General features: G+C 43.2%; 1 protein-coding gene across 7 annotated transcripts in view; it reads left to right on the top strand.

Annotated features, from left to right (window-relative positions):
- The window catches only part of JADE1 (jade family PHD finger 1), a 43,160-nt gene that overhangs the window by 16,701 nt on the left and 7,552 nt on the right, over positions 1-18,907 (top strand). For 5 of the 7 annotated variants that reach the window (XM_042048603.1, XM_042048602.1, XM_042048599.1 and 2 more), the window contains exons 3-8: positions 6,023-6,105; positions 9,517-9,674; positions 12,800-12,987; positions 16,137-16,348; positions 17,056-17,223; positions 17,780-17,896. In XM_042048603.1, coding sequence (XP_041904537.1) covers positions 6,023-6,105; positions 9,517-9,674; positions 12,800-12,987; positions 16,137-16,348; positions 17,056-17,223; positions 17,780-17,896 — 926 coding nt within the window. The remainder of the gene's footprint in view (positions 1-6,022; positions 6,106-9,516; positions 9,675-12,799; positions 12,988-16,136; positions 16,349-17,055; positions 17,224-17,779; positions 17,897-18,907) is intronic. The other 2 variants (XM_042048605.1, XM_042048604.1) reach the window with 1 other exon arrangement.

Raw genomic sequence — 18,907 nt, 5'->3', positions numbered from 1 at the left:
CAGACTCCCCAGGGAAGTGGTCACAGCACCAAGCCCGACAGAGCTCACAAAGCTTTGGGACAATGTTCTTGGGCACATAGTGTGACTCTTGGGGCTGGTCCTATGCAGGGCTTGGAGTTGGACACGCATGATCCTGATGAGTCCCTTCCAACTCAGCATGTTCTGTGATACCATGATTCGTTTTTGGAGAGGTACAATTTTCTTTACAAGGCTGCTAGATTGAGTACACTTAAGTCCACTGGACTTCCAAGGCTGGACATCATGTTATCAGCCTATGAATGCTAGCATGGGAGGTGCTCAAATTGGCTTTGATAACCTATAGTAAACTTGAGTTAAAACTGTTTACTGTTATGGTAAAGCATGGCTACCATGGGAATTGGGCTGGGGAGCTTGAGTGGCACTTGGGTCTTGTGCTGAAAGATAAGATGGGATCTAGGAATTCCTGACTGTTAGAAGAGTGACATGTACCTGTGAGTGGTTATGTGTGTATTCTTTGAGATGATAAAACTCAATATGAGCTGCTGAGGAAAGGGAGGACAGCAGGGAACTTGTGTAAAAGTGCTTTGGTGGGGAGCTGCAAGGATGGTTCATTACGTGTGTCAGAGACTGAGCAGTTATGCTGTGGTGTTGTAAAGCACTGCAGAGATCGTATGGATCGATGCATTGTTCAGCAGCTGCAATTGGGGAGTCATCAACTGACACTAAATTTCAAGTAGCATTGCTGTTGACAAGAGATATAAGGCTATTACTTCTTCTGTTTTGATCTTGAGTGAGATTATTATATGATAATATGCTATAAAGATAAGGAAGATAGAGGGGCAAACCCTCCAGCAACAGAAAGACAGGAAGTTTGGCTATGTGAGATGGTGTCTTAGGCTGTGTTTGCTTGCATGCTGCTTTCTCTGTGGTAAGGCCTGAAGACTTCTGCCCAGCCAACTCTTCGGTACCTGATATAATGCAAACTGCTTACAGAATAGTTTGCTTCTCTTTGCTTTGTGCTGGAATTTGAATCCAGGCACGGAGATACTTCTAAGTGACATGGTGCCCCTGCTGTAAGGAGTAGTGGGCCAGGCACTAAATGGGGAGACTGAGCACCTCTGTTTTCTCCTCAGGCTGCAGATCTTTCTGACAGCGTTGGCAGCGGCACCTAGTTGGTCTCAGAGTGAGCTGCAGAGCAGCATAGGCATCTGGAAATGCCAGTGTTAAGCAGAAGTGACAGCCAGACATAGATCTGTGTCAGGGCTGCTCTGCTCTGTTGTGCTGCGTGGTGTAGCGAGGTAGCAGGAGTGTATTTATGGTGGGAGAAGTGCTTGCAGTCACCTGAGGCTTCCAAGTGTTCAGAGGCTGTAGCAGCAGGTGGTTCTCCAGGGACACAGCTGGGTGCCTTACAGGTGGCTTTACAACAGCCTTGTGCGTGATACCTAATAGCTGAGACTTCTCTGCTCATGCTGAGCAGTGTATTAGTTGTGGGGTAGAATTCCCCCAGGGCTTGAATTGTTTTATTGGTTCCAAGCAATTTTCTGTTTTGATTGGATTTTTTTTTTTTTTGGAATGAAAACGTGTTCTTGACAGATCATTTAATAAAATGATGCAGTTAAAATTGATTAAGTTTGTCCTTTTGGGAAGCTTGTGTTCTTCACAAATAGGGAAAAAGAATGCACACTCCTTGATTGCTTTCTTTTATTATCAGGAGGCATGTGTGTTACATACACCCTGTGGCAGTATTATAAAAACACTGTATTTACAGTGTGAAGTGTTCATAGCAGCCTTGGGGAACAGAAAAAATTCCTGTTTGAGTCTGAGAAGTCCTTTGCAGCACCCGTGGTGTGTTAGAGCTCTGCCTCCCTTGCTGAGGATTACATCTTTTTAGTGGTTTGGGATTTCTTTTTGCTTTTTGTCCTTAAGTAGATAAAGGCAAAAGGAAAACCGAGAACGTGTAGTAAGAGTGTGATCCCTCTCCCGTTGTTCTCAGTGATGAAATCTTTTTAAAACACACAAACACCTCGGTCATCTGAAAGAATCTGAACTGTAAAAGAATCTAAATGATCTTGGTCTCTGAGAGTGGTGATGCTGACTAGGCTACTGTGTTCATCCTAAATTTGTGTGATTATGTAACACTTAATAAGATACCTTTTATCTTTGATGTCTAACAATGACAGAAATGCATGTTTTGAATGTGTTTCTTTGGCTTCATGCCTTGGAGTTGTGTTTTTCATGTTCACTGTTTCTCACATGGCTTATGGTAGCATGGGCTCTCTTAACATCTCACTATTTTTCCGTCTGCTGTGAAACTCATTCTTCCTATGAGGTTTATAATGGTATCTTACAGAACTTTTATATCTTCCAAATCCCAGTGATTCAGACTTGCCTTATGATTTTTTTTAAATTTTAATTTTATTTTACCAAAACTGAGTTTAACTCTTGTCTTGATCTTTAGTTGTTTTTCTAGTCTTGGTGATCCTAATCCAGTTTGAGACTAAGGCTAGTTCTCAGGAAATTTGGTGAATATGGTGATTTTGGCTACTTAATAAAAGAGGATAATTGCGGCAAAAAGTGTCTGGAATCTTTCTAAAATAACTGAAATAGCTTCATGTGCTTTTTATAGTACAGAAGAGCTGTTTTGAATCCTGTGTTTTGTTTTGACCACAGCAGATTCTTCCTTTTGTAGAATCCAGGAATGGTTCTTACTTCATGCACTCACGATGTACAAATCAGATCATTAACCACTGAAGTAGGTGTAACGGCCTGTGAATTTTTGCTTTCAGTGAGGTCCCTTTTCTGGATTAGGAATGAAAATATGGGAAAGATGCTTAATAGACAAATAACATCCTTCATTTCCCTCCTGCACTTTTATTGGTGTAGGCAAAGTGGGTGGATGGCTTGTTAATGAGAGCAGCTTTGGGAAATTCAGTGTCCTGGGCTTGGCACTGGTAAAGACAGGGGTATTTTGCCATTAGCTGTGATGGAAGCAGAATTGAAACTCTTGTTTGGGATTTCAAAAGCAGTTAGATGCAATACTGTTATGGGCTGAATATTTTGCTGTCATTTGGCTGGCTCCTCCAATTTCTTACTTTCGTGTCTAAGCAGTGGTGCTGTTTGACTCTATGAATTCAAGGCTTATAGTCTGGCTTTGTTTATTCAGTGAGTAAATGTTTTCCCTATTGACGTGAAGCCCTTGCCAAAGGTCATCTGTTAGCTGCAGTGTCTAGTAAAACCTCAGTCCCATGAGGAATTCTTCCACCGTTTTCTGCTAGTATTATGGAGTTTACACTACTCAGAAAAATCTAACAGCCTCTTCAGTAACAGTGTTTCCACTGTGCATTTACCAATTTTATGTGCAAGGATGTGTCTGTTACAGAACTATCTGAGAAACTTTCTTTTTTTATTCGGTGTAGCGAGGTAGTTGGCATGGAAAAATCACTCATTATAACTGAGGATCCTGAGGAAGGCTGGCTGTGTTTGTCTCTTATGCATGGAAATTTTACACAGTGTGCTTTCATATAGCACTTAAAAAAATCATTTAAAGTGAGGCTCTTGTAGTTTTGATGATGAGAGTTACCCTTTTGTGTAACATGGAATAGTTAATTAATCTAGTGACCAAACCCTTGTGTACATGGACATAGAAGTGTGTATTTAAGACACTTGTTCTGATGTGTAAGATGACACAGTGAAGAAATGGAGATGGATGATATGGCAGGGATTGGTTTACTCCTCACCTTTGTAGCTTCTTTGTGGCATGAGAGAGACCTGGAAATCCATCTGATAATACCCCCTATTGAGGGGGAAAAAAAAAAAAAAAGGCAGCCCATACTCTTTTTAAATTCAATTTATGATAAATTGTCATCAGAGCTGAATTAAAAGACACTGGTAAAGACCCAGAAGTACATCACACTGCCACTACACTAATTTTGCCAGATGCTTGCCTTGGGAACAACTGCCTTAAAGCTGCCAGACTCACCAGCTCATCTCTCACAGAAACTTGAATCAAACTCTCCTTGCCAGTATGGCTTGTTGTTCTTAATTCTTTATCTTGTGTGCAGGATCTCTCTCCCAGGTCCAACACTGTACAAAAACACTCAGATCCACAAAGGAATTAGAAATTTCCAGGTGCTGACTCGCTGGCACAGTGGTTTGACTCGCTGAACACCTCAGTGGCAGCTAGTTGGTCAGATATTAATGTCTTGGCAATGGAAAATATCAGAACCCATGAGAACTGAATGCTAATCTGTGTGGGTATGTATGTGGTCTGTGTCTTCTAGGGAGGCTGTTGATTAAAGAAATCACATCTGTCTGAGTGTTAAAATGTTAATATTTACATTGCTACATTGCAGGGAAAAATTCTGGGGTTTTTTGTCATGCGTTTTAGCTGTATATCTCCCAGTTTTTGTGAGGCATTTTACTTATTCCCTTCTGACCTTAAGTTGAGTTTGGGGATGGGCTGATAGGATCCTCACAAGAAGTTCATACTCCTGCTTGTGTTTCTTCTTCAGTTTTCTAGGGAACATTTAAATGGAATGGTAGTTAAATGATTTTGGGAGTCTGGCTTTTCTCACAGATTAATAAATGGCAGTCAGTCACTATTTTTCTTTCTTTTTCTTCTTTTTTCCCCTTCATATAAAGAAGGAAGAGTACGTATAACTTCACCGTCTTTTATATTAAAACACTAACATTTGCTTAAAATGATCCTCTCTGTATTCTTACCTCAGGAGATAAGATTTTTAGCTATTTGCTGTGAACATTGCTTCAGTTTTGACCATTATGCATATTCTGTGTAATGTTTGTTATTCATTGCTGTGTTCCAGAGAGTTTTTATTGGGGCAGATTCCTTAAAGTATCACTAACTGAAAAGAGAAGACAAACAGATAACTAAAACGTAATGAATTCTTCTGATGACTTCTTATTCAGTCATATCTTTCCAATGAAAGCCTTGAACAGTTACTTCACTTCTAAAATTATTTTTTTTATTTTTTCATAGAGAACTTATCCCATCCTGTGCTTTTGAGCAGTGCTTTCTGATCCTCAAGAGGTTTCTGCTGGCTGCTGTGGGGCGGTGCTGCTCTTACAGACTGTAGCCTTACCCTTTTAACTCCTACCGTGTTTGTGCACAGGCAGTGAAGGAATGAGTGGTGTGGGAAGGTGTTTGCATCAGTTTGCTTCAATTTGTCTACAATTAATGCCCAGATTTTCAAATTCTGATTGCATCCTTCAGAGTTCACAACATAGGTCTTAGCTTCCCTATCAGGTGGACCTAGTACAAGTCCTTCATCTCTGCAACCCAGAAGGATTTATTGGTTTTTTTTTTTCCTTTACTGCTGTGTAGTTGGCAGTGGAAAATACCTGCTGTACCTGTAAATCTTCCTGTGTTGAAATTAGTTGATTTTCACAGGTGTAATATATTCTGGTGTCAAAGCACGATCTTGTCAAAGGAGTGCAGATTCTTTCTCTTTTTCCTTTCCTCCTGTTACAATATTTCTGAAAGCTGACAGAGACTCTGTCAAACGGTTTCAAGGCAAAAAAGGTATAATTTGTTTGGAATGTCGTGAATAATTATGCAGACAAAAATCGTACAACCACACTGGGAGATTTGCTTGGGAGAAGAGACAACAGCTTCTTCGTTGGGCTCTGCTGTGTGTGTGTGTGTGGCAGTGTGCTTCATTCTGCAGGGGCTTACGCCAGCAGAAATCAGGTAACCGGTGTAGGTATCTAGGACATTAACTTCAAAGAGTACATCCCAGGCTATTGGCAGAGCTCCTGGTCAGTTATTAATCTGCAGTAAGTCATTTATTGATGCTCAGGGGGAAGGATGTTATGAAGTGGCTTTTTTGGAATGCTGGGTGGAAGGCAGGTAATTGCAGTGCAACCAGTGCAGGCATACCTCAGTTAGGAAATGAGGAACAAAACAGACCCAGGAGAGTGATCACAGAAGCTTAGGATTGAGTGGCTTTTATTTTCTGGTTCATTTTGAAAGAGTTTCCTGGAGGTTTGTCACAGAAGCCTGAAAATTATCATTTCTGTATCCTAGGTCTGTCTACCTGGTCCCAGCATTCCAGATCTCGGCGTTGTAGGACTTCGTGTTCCAGAGATGAAGACCGGAAACCTTCTGAGGTATTTCTGGAATTTGATTTGCATTTTGTTACATCTGTCGAAATACCTGTACAAAATATATACATACATGTTTTCTGGTAATGGATCAATTTTTTCTGATTTACTTTTTTTTTTTTTTTTTTAATGCTACATTTTGGCTGGCACATACCTCCCCTCCCTCACCCTTCTTCCCCACCCCTCTTTCCCCCAAAGATCAGAGAGTTCAGCTGTTGGCACAGCTACTGCCACCACCAGTTTCTATCTGTGAATTTTGTTGTAGTCTGACACCCATTCAGCATAGCTGCAGAGCCTTTCTTGTGCTATTTTAGGCATCAGGGTTTATTTGCAGCTTGATTTGTGAACAGTGGAAATTTACATTAGGCGCATTTATTTCATAGTTTGTATTGGGGCTTGGTGTGTGTGATCTTTGCTAAAGTGCTTGTCAAACTAGAAATCTGCTTCCTGACAGTTCTCTCTCGTCTAGTGCTTTGAAGAAATACTATCAGGGGAGATAAAAATCTTTGAACTTTCCAGGTTGGATCAGCTGTTAGTAACACACAAAATGTGATCCATTTCTTTGGAAATGTTCTTGCTGAATCTTCCTGTCTTCAGGCAAAATACTACACTGTAGACTTTGTAGAAGCTGCAAAGAAACAATTAGCTCTGGGAGATGGAATTTCTCATTTATTGTGCTTGCCCAGTACATGTGTTCCTGACACATTAGTGAGTGGTGTTGAGGAAAAACTGCTTTATTAACCTCCCTAATGACAGTGTACTTAAGTCTCAGAGAAGAGTTCTCACAAGGAGAATCCCATTCTTTGTTCAGAGTGAACTATGCCTGGTACTGGCAGTTTCCAAACTCCTTTGATTGTTGGCTCTTAAAGACCTTTTTTTTGTGAATGTGGAGATCCCTGGTGAATTTATTCTTGTTAGCAATAGGCTTGTTTTCCTTAGTTATCTTTTGAGTTGTGCATCCCTTAGAAGTAGCCCCTTATGCCTGCTTTTGAGAGCTACCTCATGAAAGGCTATCAAGAAATTATCTGAGATAATTAGGAGCCTTGCTGTTGTTTTTTTGCGTGCTTCTGTTTTCTTCTCTCTCTTACCTTGCTTTTGTTGTCAGAATCTTAGCAGTTTTGTGCTGTTCTCTCATGTTTTCTCAGGCTGGATGAACTTCTCTTGTACTTCCCTTTAGCTCTGCTCCACAGCCTTTCCCCCTCTGTGTTGTCCCTGCTCGCCACAGCAGGAGAAGCGCGCTGGCAGGAGAGTGACACTTGGTAAATTCCCCGGGTGAAATCCTGTGCTCATTGAAGTTGGTGGCAAAATTCCCATTGACTTCAGTGTGGCCAGGGTTTCACCCTTTAGCTTTGAAGTGTTCAGTGCTTCTGAGAGCCAGCACTTCTGTAAGCTCTGCTTTCCTCCAGGCACTCTGATTGCATCAGCAGCTAGAGCAGAAAGAATGGTGTCACGGGGCCACTGGCCTGGGAAGGAGTTTCTTGGCTGTCAGGTGCTGTGTTAGCTTTGCTTCTGAGGGAGTTTTGTGACAAATTTATCCAAGAGCCTGAGTTATTTTGGCTCTGAGATTGAGCAAGGTTTGTGTCCCATTTTATATTTTTAGTCTTTTAATTTGACTTTTGATTGCTTTAAGTCAAATCACTTAAAAGTGCAGAATCCCCAGGCCAGCTGTGCTTGTTTGTTTTGTGAGCCCGTTTACTTTGTGGCTTACTTTTCATTTCTTGATTAAAGCCTCACAGGACTTGTAATTGAATTGTTTAAAACATTTCATTATATTTCATTACCAGCGTTCACCTTCTTCTTCATATGGTAATATTTTTCTTTACTTTTTAATGTTGGCAGTTTTTCTGAACAAGTCAAGACAAGCGTTAAGAAAAATGTCATGATTTTATGCTATTTTAATGACAAAACCAGAGTGGAAACAGAAACATACACAGACAGAAGTGGGATAGTGTGTGTGTGTTGGGAGGGAGGAAAGGCTTCAAGGTGTGCAGTGTGGCAAGGCAAATCACACTTGAAAAGATTCTCAGAAGTGTAATTAGCTATCAGATACACTAAAATCCTTCCCAAAAATCCCGGGGTTTTCAGGTGTGTGAGTAGTGGATGACAGAAGTGGCTGCCCTGGGGAGGCCTGCCTGGTTAGCTCTCTGTGTACATCTGGTTCTGCCTCAGCCACATGCAGCAGCAGGCTGGGGCTGAGGACACAGCGTGGCCATTGGTTTGGGACTGGGAGGATGGGTCACTTTGCCCCCTTAGCAGCCTCGTCAGGGAGTCTAGGAGCACTGCTCTGAAAACCCAGAGTCTTTTCCTCTGTAGCTGCAGCATGGGGCTTGCTGGATGTTGATTCTGACAACCACAGACTGAGAAGTCTGCAGGGAGCTCTACCTGTAGTTTTCTTGTCCTAGTGGTGCTTATTTTCTGTCACCTGGTTGCTTTTTAACCCTTTCCTTTGAATGAGGCATGGAGTAGTTACAAATTAGTGTTGTGGAGGTGAGGAGGGCCCTGCCTTTTGCAGGGAGTGGGGTGGGAAGGGCTGGAACTCACGTCAGCAAGTGCAGGCCTGTAGTTGGGATGCCTGTGATAGCAGCACTCTTGGCTTTCTGCAACACCAGCAGGCTGGAGCTGTCACAGCAGTGCCACAGCAGGCCTGCCACAGGAGTGAATCCCTTTTTATTTCATTCTGTGGCTTGTTGAAGACAGCATGGCTGCTTGTTCATGGCTGCTAGCCCAAAGGTTGCCAAGCATCCTGCTGGCTTTAGAGCTGGATGCCTTTGCAAAGGCAAGGTAAAATAACAGCTGTGACACAGAGGTTTCTGTAGCTGATTGAATAATATCTGTGCTGAACAGGGCACTGCCACCAGAATTCTAGTTTGGGTCTTATTTTTTTTATCTTTTGGGTTATTTTTTTTAAGTACTTGCACAAAGAGTCATCTCCTTAGAATTTCCTCTTGCAGCTGGTCATGGTGGAGTCATGCCTTTATTTGTACTACAGGGAATTTCTAGAATGTCTTCGTATGAGTCAGAGCTCCAATAATTTAAAAAAAAAAAAAACTCCAAAAAGTCTTGGAGCAAAAATGAATCTTCCTTGTGCTGGTGTTTTACAACTCAGAGCTCCTGCAGCTTTTATTGCAGCCAGTGTGGAGGTAAAAGTGGGTAACACCTTTTAGAACTATGTCTCCAGTGCAGTAGGAGAACCAGTGGAGTTAGAGAAAGTCATCCTGTCAGTATTTGTGCCTTCAGCCACCCCTTTCCCTGCCATGAAGCTAAACTTTATTCTGCAGTGGGCTGGGCTAGTGCACTGGTGGTACAGTGACCCTGTTACACACTGTGCTCCATGGTTACCCTGAAGCTGTGAATCATAGAGTGTCAATATCAAATGTCAGTGTCTCTATTTTTCTCTCTTGGTCACTCTCTTTGCAGGTGTTCAGAACGGACCTGATCACTGCCATGAAGTTACATGACTCCTTCCAGCTGAACCCTGATGAATACTATGTGCTGGCAGATCCCTGGAGGCAGGAGTGGGAAAAGGGAGTTCAGGTGCCAGTTAGCCCAGGGACCATCCCAGAACCAGTAGCCAGGTATAATTTGGAGGAATGTGAACAAATACACACACGTTTGTGCTAGCAGCTTATGTCTACATTGCCTTAGCTTCCTGAGCTTTATTGCACAGTGCCCAGCTAGGAAGGTCTTGATTCTCAGAGATGAAGAGCAACCTGCCTCACCTTTTTGAATGGTCAGAGAGGTCAAGAATCAGGCCTGTTCTGTATGAAATATAAATGTCAGTGGACTGATTTTGGCAATACACTAGCATGGAGTGTGATGACAGAACCTTAAAAATAGCTTCTATTTTTAAGCCAGACTTGAGCTCACTTATCACTGCCGGAAGAGCCCTTGTCTGGTGTTCCCTCTGCTTATTTCCAAGCCTTAGGTTCCTTTCAAGGAACAGCTGGACAAACCAGGCTTAAGGGCTAGAGAAAACACAGCATTTATTTTGTTTTCGTATTATTTTCTTGTGTGATTTCATTTACTAACCCAAGAAATTGATTGTACAACATTTCGTCTGTTTTAAGAACTGTCCAGATGTGCATGTAACTAAATAATGTGAGATTTTCTACCTCGTATCCAAAACCCCCTTATTTTCCTTGCCATGTTTGTTACACGTAGATACTATTTCCTGTTTCAAATTAAACTGCAGTTCTAAGGGCAGGAGTGTGCTGCAGCCCATTTTATGCTTACTAGGGATTGGAGAAAATAAGAACAAGGATTTTTGCCATTTAATCATTCTAGATCTCTTTGAGTCAGTCCAGGCTGGCCCATAAGTCATTACCAAACGACCCACCAGTGCTAGTGGGACCACAACAGCTCAGTCCTTAATACATAGCAAAAAATTCATGATGATGGTACACTGACTTCTTCTTGTTAGGTCTGCATCTGTCAGGTCTAACCTTGGATTGGGGGGGGGCTTCAGGAATATTTGTTAGTGTTGTTTTTGTTCTGTGCAGCAACCTGCAGAGTGCCCCCCTAGGTCTGTACGATGAGGAGCTAACCTGCACATGAGGTAAACCCTGTCCTTCCTTCTTCTGAAGGGCTGGACCCAGAGCTCGAAGGACAACCTGGCATTTTGCTCTCTGCTCTGCAGTTTAGAACACGGGAACACAGCCTTTCCCTGCTCCACACTGACCTCTCCCAGTCCCTGCAGAGACAAACACAGAGTACATGTGCACTCACATTGCCTGCTCCTCACTGATTTCTCTGTTCAGCATCTCCCAAGGCTGTGGGAGGGCCAGGACACCTGTGGACTGGAGCAGAGGAAAAACCTCCCAGAGGATCACTGCCCTGTGGCTGTCAGGGAGGTGGTTTGGTGGTTATAGCAGGTCCAGGTACTCACCTAGGAGAGAGCTTTTCTCTGCCAAGGGCCAGTAGAGATGTTGCTCTAAATTTAAGACGTGAAAAGATAGGGAAAGAAGGCATCTACAGTTGTAGGTTTTGGCACAGCAGGCACCACTCCTTGTTAGCTGCTGAGCTATCTTGTGTAGTCCTGCTGCTGAGCACCTGCTGGTCAGAGGGGCCCACTGATGCCTGATTATTTCTTTGCTCCCTCACAGAACACTTGGAGAGCCCTGCCAGGGTGCTGCTGGAGTGTGGAACTGCTCTGTTCCTGACTTTGGGAGGGAAGGGAGGGTGTTCTGTATGTGGAATAAGCAATAGACAGATCATAGCTGGTGTAGGATAGAAGCCAAGGCTGTACAGGGAGCTGATGCAAGGAACATAGCAGCAAATGAAAGGTGTGGCCTGGTAGTGACTGTTGAGGGCAGAGGAGCAGGAGAGAGAAAGGAGTGAGGCTGTGTGGTGATTCACTGTAAACACGTGGTCAGAGGGACAATTCAGCTGAATGGTTTTCAGTGTGTAGTAAGACTTGCCTTTTTTTTTTTTTTTTTTTTTTACTTCTTTCTATCACAGAAATGAAGCCAGGAAAGGGAATTGTTTTGAGGTCAGAGTCACTATGCTTGTTTATTCTGTGCCACTACTGTGGCAGGGTGCTGCCCAGAGGTTATGATTTCCATTGAGAGGTACTCTTTCCATTGAGAGGTACTCTTTCCATTGAGAGGTACTCTGGGAGGAATTTATGATAAGGAAGATTTGAAGAGCAGTGCCCAATCTAAAGTACATTCTCTGTGAAGATGCAGTAGTGTCTAACATTTTCATACTGTGCAGTATTACCAGAAACAGGGCAGTGCAGTTAGGCTGGCAAGGTCATTCACATTTGTATTTTTTCACAGCACCTCAGAAGCCCCAAATTCAGCATTTGGCTCTTGCTTATCGTTTCTCATTGTTGTCTGAAATAAGCTAGAAGAGGGAAAGCTTTAGGGATGTGCAGAAGACTGAAAGAGGTAGAGGATTTACTGAGATCTGTTTGTGCAAATACAGCAATGGCAGATCAGGGTTTCTGCTAGGAGGAGTTAACACACGGGACCTCAGATGGGGGCAGAATAGACTGGAGGATGGAGGCTGTCCTGCTCATTGTGGAGCTTAGGCTGTTCCCAGCAGAGAGTTGTGGCAACACAGAGTGGTGCAATCTCCTCCTTTGCAGCACCCCGAAAAATCATCTCCAGTGGTACTGCAGGAGGCACACATTTGGGTGTGGCCTGTTGCTCCTGGAGGGACCAGGGTTGTGCTGTGAAGTGGGTGTCATCCAAGTTCAATTTCAGTGTGTGCTGTTAACTAAGAGAAGGGACAATGTCCTTTGCTCCCACAGTTGGAAATATTTCTTTTCTCCTTGAGTGTTCTTGTTGTCAGTATTTTAGTTAAACAGATTTGATTTAAAAAATGTCTTAAACCAGAGTTTAACATCTGTGTATATGGCAGCCACTATGTAAATACAGTGTTCCTGCTTCAGCTTTAAACGAATGGGAATTTCAGGTAAGAGGAAGCACAGCTCTGTCCTCTAATATGTAATTTTGTTTAGAATTCTGGTAATGAACTGAATTTCTAGATGACTCCAGTGAAGTTCTTCTACCACCAGTCTGTTATGGAAGAGCACAGAACTGTTTTCCCATCTCCGTGGTGCCAGGTGATTGCTGGGATGGTTAGGTGGCTGCTGCTGCTGGTTGTTAGTCGCTTAGAGTAAAGCATTTTGAATTCTCTAGAGATGAGCCTCTCAGCAGCCCGGCACACCTCATGTCTGCCTGTGTGTCTGTTTCAGAGTTGTGTCCGAGACAAAAGCCGTCACCTTCACGCGTCCCAGGAAATACATTGTTTCCTCAGGCGCAGAGCCTCCCGAGCTGGGCTACGTTGACATTCGAACCCTGGCAGACAGCATGTGTCGCTATGACCTCAATGATGTGGACGTAGCATGGCTGCAACTTGCCAATGAAGAATTCAAAGAAATGGGTGAGCAATGAGTGATTTGTTGCCTTTTTTCCCTTTAAAGCTGGCAATCTTAAGAATAATTTCGGGGAGGGCAGCAGTGGGAGGAAACAGTAGAGGTATGAGGAGATAGTAATTATGAGTTGGGGTAGCCACGGGAAAGCAGACCTGAATGTGATTAAGCCCTAAGATAGATGCCTTCATAACTCCTGCATTGTATCTGCTTAGACCTGGTCAGAATCTGACCACATGTTTTGGTCTTTTCTCTGCTGCTTTTCATCTCACGAAGTTCCCAGTTTGCCATTTTGGTTCTCAAAGAGAACATCAGATAGACCACTGAGGTAGTTTTTCGAGTTTATTCATTTTTCTCTTCATCACAAATCTGTGTCATCATTTTAGGTAGTGGTGTGCAGTGTGGATAGACAAGACAAGTTGTTTGGCAGGTTTGTGCCAGCTGAGTGCTGCAGGGAATGGGACAGTAAGGAATTCCTGCAATGATTTATTGGAGGGAGCTCCCAAATCTCTCTGTGACTGTGTGCTCTAGTTCCAAAGCAGGAGGAGCTGGCACAAGGGGAATAGCTGTTCCCTTTTCTGCAGAATGGGCTGTGTGTGGGAAAGGACAGGGGAGAAGGGTGAACTGGAGTGTTTCTTTGGTGAGTGCTTCAGGAGAGGATTTCCTGAATAGGATGTAAGTCAGCACAGAACTTCTACCACATTGTTTGGGTGAGGGAAATGGTGCTGTGCCAGATAGAAGAGGTTTGGACATGCTGGTGAACACTTCTGGGTTTTGTTTTGGCATTGTGGCAGTTCCCTGCTTTGGGTTGCAGTTTAGTCAAACATGTTTTACCTGGCTGTAGCCCATAGGTGGCATGGCTGAAGAAGTGGTAAACCACAAAATGACCATTTTTAACTCTATTTCTCCTTTCTAAACCAACACATGAAAGAAACAGATGATGTCTTGACCTGGTCTCTTACCCAGGTGTTTTTTCCAGATTTCACATCAGTCCTGCTCAGGTTTTGTGTTGGGCTTAGAGGATTTCAGTTTACGATTCCAGAGTTTAGGTTACCTTTCCAGTTATCTTCAGGAAAACAGCAGCAGCAAGTTCCCTTAGCTTTCCTCAAGGGAAAAACGCTTCTTTTATTGTTTATTTGGTATCCTCCTATCCAGTCTGTCCGTCTTGTGCCAAAACCAAAAGAGGGCTCTTACAGTGGCATGTGAGCAGCACAAGAGGGGAAGATTTGTACCTCTGCAGGAAGCCCTGTGGTAGCCATTCTGCTACACCAGCATAACCTTTAAAAGTACATGCTGCACATGGCACACTGAACAGCTAGGATTTGTTGGATCTTATGTTTTGGTGTAGTTTATTGTAGTTTGTTTGCTCTAAATCATGACCCAGTCAGTTTTGCTGCATGTAAAGGGAAGGAGATGCTCCTGTCAGTGCCAGGCAGCACGTTGGGGCTCTTGAAACATGTACATGGGTGCTTGGTCAGACACTGCACACTACAGATACTACAAATGGGCATTTGAAAAGTGAGCTACTTCCTGATCTGCACCTGGAGCACTTCCTTATGGTGTCCCTGCAGCCATGAATTCCCTGTGTTTTCTTTGATACCTGTTGGACTGCTTCAGGTACTGAGAAGGTACAGTGTGTCCGTAGAAGAATGACTGCAAACCTCTGAACGGGAGCTGCAGCGCCTGCTTCCCGTGCTGTGACCCTTGCAAATGCACAGTCAGTCAATCACACGTCCCCAAGGGTCACTTACAAAGCGAGAGCAGTTGTGAGGTCAGAACTCAGTTGCAAGCTGGTGCAAAACCTGCCATCATCTGCTTTGCTGGTGCAGCAGGTCTGGGTTGCAGGGCAAAATTCTTTCATCAGCAGGATGTTGGATGTTCCCTTTTGCTGCCTTTCAGCTGCTCAGTTTGGGTAGTATGGGATGCATTGATCTCTGCTGCAAGGATTTACCTGTCAGTAAGGGAAGCTTACTTTTGTGGAGTGCTTGTCTTCGGATCTGGAGGAGCTAGAGGGGCTTTTTATTCTTCGTTTGTAGAATTTTTGGCTCAGTTTTTCACAGGAAGGGCCAAAAGGAGAGTTTTCTTGTTAAAACACCCATCCTGAGGTGGCCATCTCCTCTCTGTCTGTCCTGGTTTCAGCAAGGATAATTTCTTCTCAGTAGACGTTACAAGTGCAGTATTTTGGATTCGTAATGAGAATGGTGTTGATAACACACTGATATTTTGGGGTTCGTGTTTATCCTAAGTTAGGGGCTTTTTTTTCCTTGTCTCAAGCTTCGCCAGTGAGGAGGTGACCAAAAGAAACTGGGAGGGAGCATAGGCAGGGCAGGTGACCCAAACTGACCAAAGGGATATTCTACACAATAGAAGGTCATGCCCAGGATATAAACTGGGGGAGTTACCTGGAAGGGGAGGCCTTTCTGTTTCAAAACAAATCTGAATTACGCAATACCACAACATAATCAGCCTGTAGCTGTGTGTCATGAATAATTTTCTGATGGATGCTTTTGGAAAAGAGCAAATTCCAGATTAGATATTGCATTTATTTATTTTCCTAGATTTGATGTTGCATTTATTTCAGATACGTTTCTCACTTTTTAAAACAAATTAATTTATTGGTGTAGCAGGGTCTGATGGACACCTCAGCTGGGGTTGCACCCTGTTGGGTTGGAACTTGTGATAAACCAATAACTGTTGTTAGAAACTGCAGATTTGCTTCTAGTATCATAAGAGATTTTGTCATTGATTTTTCTCCCCTTGCTCCATCACTTTTGGTTCAAAATACTTTCAAATCTTTCATCAAAGAGTCAGCATCTGGATGGCAAAATTGGAGCAAAAGCCATACATGGTGCCTGTCCCAGAAGGAAAAGTGAGAACAAGACCAGGAAGCCAGAATCAGTCTTTGAAAGTTTCTCTCAGAATTTGAAATATTTCGATACTCCACTTCTGTTAGTTTAATACAGTTATAAGACAACTTTGACGTTCTTTTTACAGTTTCCCTGGTGGTTTATGCTGGAATAGACATGATTGTCTAGGAATGAAATGCATCCATGTGGGGATTGGCTGTGTCTGCTCAGCTGTTTAAAAAAAAAGGTGGAGATGTTTGTGGTGATGGTTATCACTCTTTTCTTTAACTAAGTGAACAGCTCCTGTTTTTCAGGGATGCTGGAGCTGGATGAGTACACCATGGAAAGGGTGATGGAGGAGTTTGAACAGCGCTGCTACGATAACATGAACCACGCCATCGAGACGGAAGAAGGGCTTGGGATTGAGTATGATGAGGACGTTGTCTGCGACGTCTGTCAGTCTCCAGATGGAGAGGATGGCAATGAAATGGTGTTCTGTGACAAATGCAATATTTGTGTGCACCAGGTACGGTGGCCCGGGCACAGCAGCAGGGTGTAGGGTGGTAACAGAAACTTCTCCAAAAGGGACTCAGGTAGGGTTTATTACAGGTAACTTAACAGAGAACCTACTGAGCCTTGCTAAGGAAGCACTACTATGTGTCACCTTTCTGTGGTAGTTCAGAAGTTTTCGTAAGGTAAAAGAAGAGATACAATTTTAGCCTATCTGTTTCCATGGGTGCTTCTTACTGTGGCAGGTGCCTTCCTATCAGCCTGTCCTTCCTTCCCAGCTTTAACAAGCTTCTGTTGTCATTCGGTGTTTGGAAAAACTTGTCTGGTGAGCAGGAAACACATTTTCTGGCATGTGTTACTTAACTGCTTTTGTACTAAAGATAAAGAATTGGGTGCTTTATCATTAGTACAGTGATATGCAGCTGTAAGTACAAATGACTATCCTACAAGATATGCAGAGTAAAGTTGATATTTTCGGACCTGTACTGTGTCTCCGATCACATCAAACCTGAAACTTACGCATGTTAAAGCTGATAGGAATTTGGACAGAGGGCTCCATAAAGACGCAGTCTTCTGACAAATGGGCTCTTAATTAGTTGCTGTCCTGCACTCTTCCCTCCGAGTAAAAATAACTGTGAGAGTTGAGAGGCTGTGTGTAAAGAGCTGAGAAACAACCTGGTGTTTGCTTTGTTCTCTTTGCCTCTGCTGCCCGCGGGGGTGCAGGCGTGTTACGGGATCCTGAAGGTGCCCGAGGGCAGCTGGCTGTGCCGGACCTGCGCGCTGGGCGTCCAGCCCAAGTGCCTCCTGTGCCCCAAGAAGGGCGGCGCCATGAAGCCCACCCGGAGTGGCACCAAGTGGGTGCACGTCAGCTGTGCTCTCTGGATTCCAGAGGTGGGTGCTGGAATGTGATTCTGGGAGAGAGAAAAAAACCCTCTTTAAAGCATTGTTCAGCTTAGAAATGCAGGATAAAAGATTCTTGGTTAGATAAAAAGCCTGGCTGGGGATGATGCCTCACCTGTAAAGAAACTGATTCCATTCCCTTTTTCAATCAAAATTGGACCTTGGAAAATGAGGCCTTTGCTGCTGGCAAAGCTCATTTCACAAGGACACCAGATACTGTTTCACTTTGTAAACAGAACATTAAAGGTGAATCAGGAAAATTTGAATGTGAAGGTTTGAATTCCTGTGTGCTCTTGTAGTCAGAGTGTTCATTCTGTATGGTAATCTTAAATTGGTGGGCTTCACCTTGAAACTGGTTTGTTTGTTCACAAAGTGAGAAGCTGATTTTTTTTTTCTAAAAAAGAATTTTAGATCCTTATAAACTGAGGAATTTGGGACACACGAAGTTGCATAAACACGCAAAGAATTTGACTTCTTTGATAAAATTGTTTCTCTTTTCAGTTAACAGTGTCACAGTCACTCCATTTTTTGACCATTTTTCTCTTAGGTGAGCATCGGAAGCCCCGAAAAAATGGAGCCCATCACAAAAGTTTCCCACATTCCCAGCAGTAGGTGGGCACTGGTGTGCAGCCTTTGTAATGAAAAAGTTGGAGCTTCTATACAGGTAATTTAACAATAAAAATATCCACATGTTTTCTTTTGCCAGTTTTTAGTAGACTGTGAAATGTGTTTACTGGTTGTTACAATGGACTTAACTGACCCGATCTGCACCAGAGCATTTCAGACTGGGCAGTGCTGTTGCACATGCATATTTATATTGGGTTATTAGCTGTAAGGCACCTGTAGATCCTGTACAGTGGAAAATCACCCAGAAATGTTAAATAATCCTTTTAAGAAAAATTTTAAAATCCAGAAAGATTGAGTAAACATTACCAAGCCTCAGATTTTTGAAAGAGGAGATACTTTGTTCCTTGAGACAGCAGACAACACTTGATCTCCTTTACTTGAGAACAAATGATGAGGGAGTGTAAGGACAAGTGACCCATTTGGGGCAGTGTTGTTATTGTGTAGAAAAAGACAGTAAGACGTAACTTAGCATTGTGGTGATGCTCCTCATCCTTAGAGCACTTCCAGCAGCAAAACAGTCCTGAGGATTGAGACAGAGAGGATGATACTACAGTCTCATAAGGAGGTTCAAGTAGAGCTCTTTCTTTTGGGGCTAGCCTGATGTTACAGGATCCATGGTGGCCAGACTAGCATTAAGACACAAAAATTGCTCAAGTCCTACACTACTTTGAAATTAGTTTATATCCATTTCCCTTTTCTCCCGTGCTCCAAGTCATTTGACGAGGCTGCCAGGAAAAGCTGTAAGCCAGCAATGCAGCAGTAGTTCAGTGAAACCTATCACAGTCCACTTCCATGAGAGGAATGTATGAAATAGTAAGTGTTAACTAGAGAAAATAAATCTGTCCACAGCATATAAATTTGCAACCATAATCCCTCCTTGCAGAGCCATCCCCTCCCTCTTGGCTGCTGTTACGTTGCTGAAACTGTTTTGTCCGTTCTCCAGACCACCTTCTGATATGTGCACAACAATTAGGAAAAGTGGCAGCTGGAAGTGAGTGTCAGGCTGGTCAGGGAGCAGCTGCAATAAGCTGGGAAAAACAAGACTGTG

The sequence above is a fragment of the Corvus kubaryi genome, unplaced genomic scaffold, assembly GCF_017639235.1.
Source record: "Corvus kubaryi isolate FWS band 111438036 unplaced genomic scaffold, C.kubaryi_AGA036_p1.0 67, whole genome shotgun sequence".
Taxonomy (NCBI): Eukaryota; Metazoa; Chordata; class Aves; order Passeriformes; family Corvidae; genus Corvus; species Corvus kubaryi.
This window is presented reverse-complemented; position numbering and strand designations above follow the sequence as displayed.